Raw genomic sequence first — 10,143 nt, 5'->3', positions numbered from 1 at the left:
AAAAAAAGAAAAAACCTAAAAAACCCCCAATACCTGATCATTCCTGTTTTGGGCGGATCAAAACTTATTTATGATAAACAGAGATATTTCAGTGGCTGTTGAGTTTGAGTGCATTTCTAAGCTTGATTGTCATATAAACAAATAGGAAATAAAAAGGCATCTTCAGGTTTTGTAATTAGAAGTTGTCATATTTCTTTTAGTTAATTGAGTGACTGACTCAACAGTTTTCTCTCTTACAGGAAGATTAATGTATAAAGTCCCATTTGAAATGAATAATTCTGCCTATTGTATGAACATTTTAGTAGAAATGAACAGAATAATTTTCTTGCCATAACTTCAGATGTGCAGCAAACACTATTCTTCTGATATTGACAGCAGTAGACTATTATCAACCAGACAGGGAGCTCCAAGGCAGTTGGTTGCATATTTCAAGAAAGGTACCTGTCCCACAGATTAACTACCAAAAAATATATCCTTTGTACTAATGTTAGATATATTTATAGAGGAACATATGAGGTTTATAGTAATATAGTGAAGATTCTTTGATTGCCTTTATGCTGTAGCTGAAATGAGGTGTTGGTATATTCCCATCATTTGTGGTGTGTATTTGTTGGTCTGAGGTTTGCTCTGGGTAAAACTATCCTTAAAACATACACTCAGTTCTAAGTTACATCTCTGAACCTGTAGAGTGACTCCATGTGGTTTCAACTTTACCCTTTGACAACAAATTATTATTTATGTAAGCTGTCAAATCTGGACAGGACAAGCAGCTGCGTGAGAAAAAAATGAAACACATAAACCATAGTGAGAAGCATGAGGCTCCGATAACAAACTACGCTTTCCTTTCTGTATTTAGTTCACTAAGAGTGAATTATTCATTACAATCAAGCTACAGCTCCCCTCGTCTTGCTATTTCATCCACAAGTTTGTTGAAAATTAAAGCTCAGCATGAAACCTCCAGAGAATTACTCTGAGTTAATAACACCTGCAAAGAACAGAGATTTACTGTGAGGTAAATTGCCATGTGATTGCCCACACATCAGCAAAAATTATAATTGGAAGAAATTGAATATTTTCTCTGTATTTAACTGATGAGGATTTTGTAGGGTGTCATTTTACGTTAAGTAGTAGAGTTACAATTTAGAATGTTTCACAGCAACAGATTGTGTTTGTTTCAACAGCAAGATTTCTTTTTTTATGAAAAGACTTCTGCTACTGTCAGCTGTGATTGCAACTTCATGCAATGTGTATTTAGAAACCTTTCTTAATCTTAGGGAATATTGTCCAAGACTTCCTTTAAACTATAGATTTCACCTCCCTCTCTGTGATATCTTGTTAATTTAGAAGTTGATTCTTTACCCTACCTAGCTTTACCCTACCTAGCTTAGCTCCAAGTAATGGTTTTGATCTCTCCATCTGTAGCACATGTACACTCAGCAGCTCCCTTGACAGCAGTGGGAACTACCCAAAGCATACTTCTTTGTTTCTTTCAGATGTTTCAGGAATACACTAATAATAAACATGAAAAATTCAGATGGAGCTCCTAAATCAAATTGAATATTAACATTATCATGTATCCAAAAAAGGATAGAGAAACAAAGAAGTCAAATTGTCTTGTCTCCATATTGTGCTGCATTTTTATATTCTGAGGTATTGCTGTCTGCATTTTCCAAGAGCCCTGTATCAATGCACAAATCACGTTTGGAGTAGGATTCAGGCTTCTGTTTGATGACAATAACAACACTGGTAAGAAATTCATAAAGCTCAAGACAAGTCTCCAAGGACAGCCTTGGAAGAGAAATTTCTGCCTATGCCTTCAAGAGAACCACATCCACAGGCCAAATGGATTCTCAGTGACATCTGGTTTCAGATGTGTGGTGAAACTTGCTTCAAACTCACTATATGCCTTTCACAATTACTGGAATAAAATATCTCTGGTGCTGAAGACAAGCCTATAAGAGACAAAGTTCATGAATGAATTGGGCAGTGGGTGCTGCTGCTTTATGTAATAACTGAGCTATTCTTACTGCAGCAGAGCTCGAGGCCAATATAACATAAGTTCATTTCCTTCAATCAACATGGGATGTATTAAAAAATAATTTGCTGGGCTAGATGAGGCTTTTCAGACACAGATAACTGCCTGCTCTAGAGGCAACTGAAAAGTGTAGTGACACAACAAATCCCTACCAATGGACTAATCTTCCCTTTCCATAACCTTTCAAAGCATTTTCCCTTTTCACTTAGGAAGGGAACTGTGGGTAAATGGGTCTCCAGCACAAAATTATCTGTGAATGGTGGCCTCTGTCTTCAAGCTTGTGATGTTTGTGTCACCGTCTGTGGTTCATCATAGAATTTAACTCATGTTACAGGGCTGGGCAAAGTCCTGGTGTTTGGCTCTGGGCTCTAGGAAAGAAGAGAGGAAGCAGGTGTGTTGTATAAGCAAACCTTCATGTGTCAACAACCCTGTGCTTATCAGATGAATTTATCTGCTCCAGCTGCACTGCTCTAAGAGTGGATCTTTCATTATATGCTTATCTAATGTATTATGTGTATGAAATGTGCTGTCAGTTTCTTTCAGAAAAGTTTCATGGTATAAGGAATGTAATTATGAGGATGATATAACATAGGATCTCACAGTATGAACCAAACTACTACCCAACAGCATCCTATTTTGCTAAGTACTGTATTGTGGGAGTTAATCCCCAGAGAAAAGTGAAAGAGGAAAGCAGCTGACTGCCGTTTTACATATCAGAAGATTGATATACTGAGATAATGTGCATTTAGAAAACTAGTGGCAGTTCAGAGAAGCAGAGGTGGAAATCTGAAAGAAGTGTAGGACTTTGAGCATCTAGTCCATGTTCCAAACAGTCTTTGTGATGTTCAAACTTTTGTGGATTCAAAGCTGCTCTTTTCAGAATGTGACACCTGTGGAAAAAAAGCACAACATCTTAAAGAAAGAAGATTGAAGTATGAGTCTCCAAGGAATACAAACCAGATTCCCATTTGCTTGAGTTCAAAAGGATGTTTTTCTATTCCTGTTCTATGGCATACATGTCTGAACATAGATGCTTGTCTTTGAATTAAGTTCTAAGTTTGTCCATCATTAATGGGAGTCAGTGTACAGGAGTCACATCTATCTCTAACTTTGAAATATTGTTGGAAGTTAAATGTTATAAAAATAAGAGACAAGAAAAAAAGTCCACTGTTTTTCTAGGTTGTCCTGGGGCCAAGAAGAATGAATTCTTGACGAGTGTTTTGGATGCACTGTCCACAGATATGGTGCATGCAGTCTCTGATCCATCATTGTCTTCCAGCCGGTGGGTTTCAGATCCTTTTCATGTGTCTTTAAAAGAGTTCTGGCAGTGGAGAATGAATTGATGAGGCCCTTGAGAAGTAATTCTTCTGCCTTCACAAAAAGTAAATTTACAAGAACCTATCTAGGATAGTTTACTTCAAAGTTACCACTGTGGACTATGCTCACTCAGTAGAGATGCACTCAGTGGCTGGATTCTCATCAGCCACACAGCTTAGAATTTATCTATGCCTGCTGGAGTAACTGCATCTTAGTCTTCCTTTGTTTTATTATCAGACTTGATGAATTTTTGATTTATGTTTTGCCTAGTTGATTCTAAAACAAATCAATGCTATCAGTATACACAGACAGAATTAAAACTATATAACTGCTGACAAATTTTGAACATCTGCAGGTCAGATGCTTACTACCTGAAGAGGGTAAAAAAAAAGTCTTGAATTACAGGGTAAATTATTAATATTATTTAATATTATTATAATTTACCCTGTAATTCAAGTCTTTTGTTTGTTTGTTTGTTTTATATCTGAGACCATTCATCATGGGATGTAATTGGGCTCCAGTTTTTTGGCCAACTATATCCTAAATTTTACACAAAGGGTTATCTTCTTAATTAATTGTATTGGGGTGAGCACAGTACTGAGAACACGTTGCCTTCTCCTTTCATTTCCTGAAACAGAAAAAATGAAGAGAGAAGTAAATGAGAGAAAGACAGAATCATGAAAACACATAATGTACGTAACTGAAGTATGTCATAAGTCAGTATCACCAAAGCAAAAAGTAAAGATTCACTACAAAAAAGCTAGTAGCAAAAAACAGAGAGGTTCATGAAGCAAAACATCTAACAGTGTTTTATGTATTCAGAAGTAAAGGTATAAACTGAAGTATGTGTATCAGAATAAAGAGTTGTGGGTTTTTCTTCTTTTTTTCCATTGCAGGGTTTCAGAACCTGATCCAAATCACACTCTGGAAGAGAGAGTAGTCCACTGGTACTTCAAACAATTAGATAAAAATTCCAGTGGTGACATTGGAAAGAAAGAAATCAAGCCATTTAAAAGGTTCTTAAGAAAGAAGTCAAAGCCCAAAAAATGTGTGAAGAAATTTGTGGAATACTGTGATGTGAACAATGATAAATCCTTGTCAGTTCAAGAATTAATGGGATGCCTTGGAGTAACAAAAGAAGAAGGTAAAGCAGAAACAAAGAAACGTCATAGTAAGAACCTTTTCTATCTTTTTGTCTAGATTCTTCAAAGACAAAGGCAAAGTCTGATATTTGTGTATACCAGAAGTATACAGTATAAAGGAATACACTTGCCAGTAACTAATAGAGCTTTTGCTTAAGGAAGATGACAAGGAAGCTGCTTCTATGTATGCAAATTATTACTTTGCTCCAAGAGAATCAAGAACTTCCTTTGACTCAACCCAATAAAAGCTTGCTTTTTGGAGATATGCTTCTGCATTACAGCAGGAAACCTAAGATGATGTAATGTATCCTCTTTTCCATGCTTCTTTCCCACCAGACATAATAGGCTAGATTTACTGCTAAAGATTTAATAACTTTGAAATGCTCAACACTGACTAAATGCAATCTGTCTTAAGCAAGTGCCACATAATAACTGGAAAGAAATGTTGTCATTCAGCTTTCATATAATTCCATGAAAGAAAAAGAAAAGGATGTTTCAATGAAAGATATGAAATATTTTATCTCATTTTTTGAAAGCTGTGCAGTTACCCTGGAATAAAATTGCTAATTCAGAATGAGAATTTCACTTCTTGGGATACTATATATAACTTGCAAACCATGTTAATAATGTTTTTTCCCCCTTTAGCAGCCCCTAAAACCAATACTGAGAGCACTTCATCTAGCAGGCAGGTGAGTACTCAGGAGAACACAATCTTTGTTTTTGTCTTACCCACATGAATTTCTTGGGATTTTACAGATTATCATTTGCAGCTTCAAAATGCATTAGTCTGCCATTTTATAGACCAACAAAGAAAACAGAGCAGCATACTGATTAACAAATCTTGACTTCATTTCTGTCTGTGGAAAGTTGAATTGGTCAACTACAGGTGGAGTAAATGTGTAAAAAACACATAGTGGATTAGGCATGCCCGTGGATGCTCATAGTGAAGTATAGAGTGACATCTTGGTTAGAATAGATGGCTGTAAGTGGGCCCTCGTATAAGTCTTCTGCATTCCTGAATGAAGTCACTGCCATACATTTTTAAATGTGCATTGGTTTATATTCATTTCCCTTTTGTTTTTAAGTGAATTAAAACTGCTCACTTTCCTGTGAGTTATGCTATAGACACAAAGTTACATTGATTGAAATGAATTTCTTATACCATATGAAAATCCATATATTTTGTGTACACCACTGAATTATTATATGGTGGTTTTAGATACCTTTTAAAATCTTAGTAGAGAGAAAAGAGTTGTCACATTGAAGTGCCTTTGCTAGCTGAGCAAAATGAGCTGGAGAATGTAGGATTTGTAGCAGTCTGATGATGTATGTTTAAACTAAAATTGGTTTAGTCTGTGGAATGATTTTAACAATTAAAATGTCAAGTGCCCTGACAACATAATCCATGATTTGTTTTTGTGTCAGTTTTCTGCAAAGACTTTATCTCACCTTTCTGAATAACTCTGGTGTATCTCACTCATAGACCTTTGGTTACACAAGGCATTCAGTAGGCACAAAAGTAGAATTTTTGAATTTTTGAATAGAGGTAAAATAGACATTGAAGAGAAGGGATTCAAATGAAAGTTCAGGAGAAAAGTTAATAAAAAGTCTTATCATGTCTGTGTTTCTGTTTTTATAATCATTAATCCTAAGTATTCACTTTTACGCATTGCTTGGGCACAACTTCCTGACACTTTGGCAGGTGTCTGAAGGACTGTGAAGGAAGTGAATCTGACAGCTATTTAATGATCTAGTAAGAGAATCAACTTCTTACTGATCTTGCCTCACTTTTGTATTAGTTAGAGGAATCAAATGGTTACTGCCCACAAAAACATCAGTAATTGGTGATTTGTTTTAAAAGTTATTTACATATTATATCATCAACTCTGGTAACCCTGCATCTACAAAAAGAGGAATTTGGCTAAAAATAACCTTACTACTGTCGTTGTGTGCTCAATGTCTTCCCATCTAACAGAAAGCTGTATTAATCTGTTAAAAACTCAACCCAGAGTGAACCCCCAACAAGCCAAATGAAATGTTCCTCTCATGTTGCTGGCCAGTTTGTACTTGCTTTATCTCTGATTTGTTTGATTTTAGATTCACACATCCTAAGGCAAGCTGAACATTGGTTGTTGGTTTTACCAGAGATCTCCTACATACCTTTGATGGAATATAAAATGTTCTAACAGCTAGAGGGATGTGATAAGTTTCTGTTTGTTTAAACAAATGTTTGTGGTCTTAACTTTTCAAGTCCCCTCCTACAAATCACTTATGCTTTAAACAAAGAAGCCTGAAAATAATTATCCTGTCGGAACTCAAAAGCATTCAAAGGGGTTATTTTAATTATACAATGGCAATTACTGGCACACGTGCATTACACTTGAAGCATGACTAGCCCTCTCTCTTTTCTCGTAATCTGATCTTAACTTGCAGAATCTGTAATAAAAGTGTACTAGAGTTTCTATTTTTTTTAATTTTGTCCAATAATTTTGCTGAATCAGCACCAATTATTTTAAAAGCTGTTGCTGAGAAATGATAGCCTTGAATTAAGGCTGGCTCAGCAAACCATCTGTTGGCAGTTTCAGACTTGAACAATACAAGGCTGCAAATGTAGAAGGAGGCTTTCATCACAAAAGTTTTCCCTTGAAAGGAAGTTATTAAAAAGGAGCTGGGCCAAATAGCTCCTTATAGGAAACCACCCAACTAAGAAGGAGTGATCAGATTGCTACTACTCAGGAGATGGGCACTCAAAAGCTCATTTTCTATGAGAGCATTGTAGTAGTTAAATTATATCTATAGTTATGTGTGCTTTTGCATGTATATATTGCTGAATATGTTTTTTAAATACGTGCATGTTTGCAGTTTTACACATACAGACTCTTACTGAAAGAAAGAAGGTATGGATACATGCATTAACATACTGAGTATTGGCAGTTGTTCTTCGAAATGAGATCAAGGAAATGATGAATCTGACCCAACTAGGGCAGTGGACAAGTATATTTACATTTCTCAGCTCCATCCTGCCCAACACACATGTATGCTTACATGCTGTCAATGAGACCCAAAGGGTCTTTTTGCAGCCTAACATAAAGTTTGCAAGGAAACTGTAGAATGTTCATAAGACTTTGGCCAGCAGCCCATTCTGTATGCATCACATGCCATAGAAAGGTATACTGCACCAGTGACCTGCCAAGGCAGTTGCAAAAACTGCGTGCTTGATAGGCATACGTTTAGAGAGGCCACAGGTAAGAAACAGATAAGATGGATAAAGGTAAGATAATGCTCATAGCCTTGTCTTTAGATTCCTGAGGTACTACAGGCCAGGGATTATTTTATTCCCTATATATTTAATTGTTCAGAACTCTTGTCCTGAAGTGTATGTTGACACTGCTGAAATATAAAGAGATAAATGTTTATGCTTGATTATTTGAAAACATCATTAATAAAGCAAATATTTCCAACTGTCTTTCAGCAAGTTTCCAAGAAGCAAGGGTGAGCAGCTTACTGACCCAAGGCAGAACTCTTTGACATGTGGGAGATTTCCTCACCAAAAGGCAATAAAAACAACTGTAGTATTTGCACTTTGTACTTAAAAATGTAAATTCACTTTGTAGAAATGAAATATTTAAACAGACTTTTTATAATCTGTGAAAATTTAATAGCTGGTTTTGAAAAATTATCACATACAATGTATGTGCATTCTTTTGTTGTCTGAAATATGTAAAACGTGTTGGAGATGTAAAAGTTTGCATTTAAACTTTTTTTTTTTAATAGCTCTTTGGCAAATATTAGCAAAGAAACCTGTTTCTATGTATTTTGGTTTCAATAGTATGCCTTCTTTTTCTTACCAATACTGTCATTTAAGTAGAGTTATGCTGAAAAGTCTACTGTATTCTCAATTATGTCCAAGAAATGTTGGATGTTAAGGTTTCTAAGGTTGAGGGAAGTGTGTAAATTCCTGTTGACTTGTTCTTGCAGTTTTTAACTGAAAAATTTTTTCACAAGTGGCAATATTTTCTTCATTGTGTTTTTATTATTATGCTTCCCAAAGATCATGCAATGAGAACACAACCACTAAAGGATTCAAAAGTTATTCTACAGTTAGGATTCTGTTAGAAAAGTGTATTCTTCTATCTGTTTTTGAGGCGTGGTAGTTTTCCTCATAGGAGTAAGGTGGATAGTAATGTGACTCCAGCATGGTTTAACCTGAGCCTAAAAGCATGATCCTGCAGTCAGCAAAAATAGGAGAGGAGTCTGTGTGAATCAGAATTGTAAATCTAACTATGAAGAGACAGGGAAGGCTAAATAGATTTGTCAGCCTTTTCTTCTCCTACACCTGCCTGTCCCCATTTGCCTTGGGGGTCTACCAGAGCTAAAGGTGAACAAATTATGAAGAGTTCCCATAAGGAGAGGCTATTCACCACTCCTGCCTGAAGTTTCACCTTGCTGTCTGAAAGAAGTTCTTGTAAGTTTTCTTACCTCCTCTGTCATTTAACCCCAAACAACACTTATTGTATGTGTGTTTGAGTGGAATAAGAACTTGTGATGTGAATTTAGAGCAGGAGACTCATGTAAATAAAGATTCAGCTCTTGAACTGTTGCAAGTTATAAGCAGTTGGATTGATTGATATGGTGGTAGATGGACTGCTGGCATCTAGGAGCTGTCATGAAAAGTCAGGAATGTTGCAACAAGCACTGATTTCGTTCTGGCTTGTTTAAATAATGTGTGAGATTTGACATGAGACTAGCAAATCCTAATAGCACCCTGTCTTGAGCTTGAACCAGAAAAAGCTTTGTTGCAAAGAAAAATGTTTCATTTTAATTCAACATATGGATATATGCTGAAGTGATAGGAAACACTGTATACATTGGAACCATATCCCAGAAAATGTATACTCTTAAGCTTTGACAACAGGAGGAATCAAGATGCGAGTCTGTGTTATCTTGTATTTTGTTTTTAAAAGTATTTGTTCTTTTATAATGTTAAACTTTGAATTTAATCTTCTATATAGATTAAAGATCAATATGCTATCAAACTATTCTAGCACTTTTTCTTTCGCGACACAGCCAGCTTTGAAAGTAGGTACATACAAGTACAATTACTTCACCATTGCAGTAAGTTTATGAGAAACCTCATGATCTCACATTGTATCTGTCTTTCTCTCTTCACTTGACCCTTCATGCTTAGATTCATACCCCATTTACTTCTGAAATTCATACCTTATTTTTACCACTACTTTCTCATAACAGTGATTTTTGAAGCCTGATCCTTTGTTACTGTCATTTCTATATAGCTTTAGCTGGTTCTTTTCACGAAGAAAACATATCACACCTTTTCCCCTCAGTGTGATTGTAAGGTGCTGAGCAACCTTCCACCTGACTGGAAATGATAAGGAGAAAGACGCAAAACATGAGGAATATTCAGCAACTCATGGGACCCAGGATAGTTAATAGAAGATTTATGTAAGCTTTATGTATCAATGTGGCCTTCTATATAAATGCATGCAATCAAATATTTGCTATGTCCATGAATGGAAGATGAATTCCATGCCCACTGATTTGATGCAACTGCCTATTTAAACTGGGAACTTGCGTAGGGAAGCAAATTTGTACTAACCATCTGGTTATTTAAACAGTAGCCTTAATAGA

General features: G+C 35.9%; 1 protein-coding gene across 1 annotated transcript in view; it reads left to right on the top strand.

The window, feature by feature from the left end:
* SMOC2 (SPARC related modular calcium binding 2) overlaps positions 1 to 9,533 on the top strand; it is a 157,708-nt gene extending 148,175 nt beyond the window's left edge. Inside the window, exons 11-14 of the mRNA XM_031552201.1 lie at positions 3,215 to 3,317; positions 4,249 to 4,496; positions 5,143 to 5,183; positions 7,967 to 9,533. Of these exons, the coding sequence (XP_031408061.1) occupies positions 3,215 to 3,317; positions 4,249 to 4,496; positions 5,143 to 5,183; positions 7,967 to 7,990 (416 nt within the window). The 3' untranslated portion in view covers positions 7,991 to 9,533. The remainder of the gene's footprint in view (positions 1 to 3,214; positions 3,318 to 4,248; positions 4,497 to 5,142; positions 5,184 to 7,966) is intronic.
* The last annotated feature ends 610 nt before the right edge of the window (positions 9,534 to 10,143 follow it).

This window comes from Meleagris gallopavo, chromosome 2 (genome assembly GCF_000146605.3).
Source record: "Meleagris gallopavo isolate NT-WF06-2002-E0010 breed Aviagen turkey brand Nicholas breeding stock chromosome 2, Turkey_5.1, whole genome shotgun sequence".
Classification (NCBI taxonomy): domain Eukaryota; kingdom Metazoa; phylum Chordata; class Aves; order Galliformes; family Phasianidae; genus Meleagris; species Meleagris gallopavo.
Note: the sequence above shows the minus strand (reverse complement) of the source record. Positions and strands in the feature narration are given on the sequence as shown.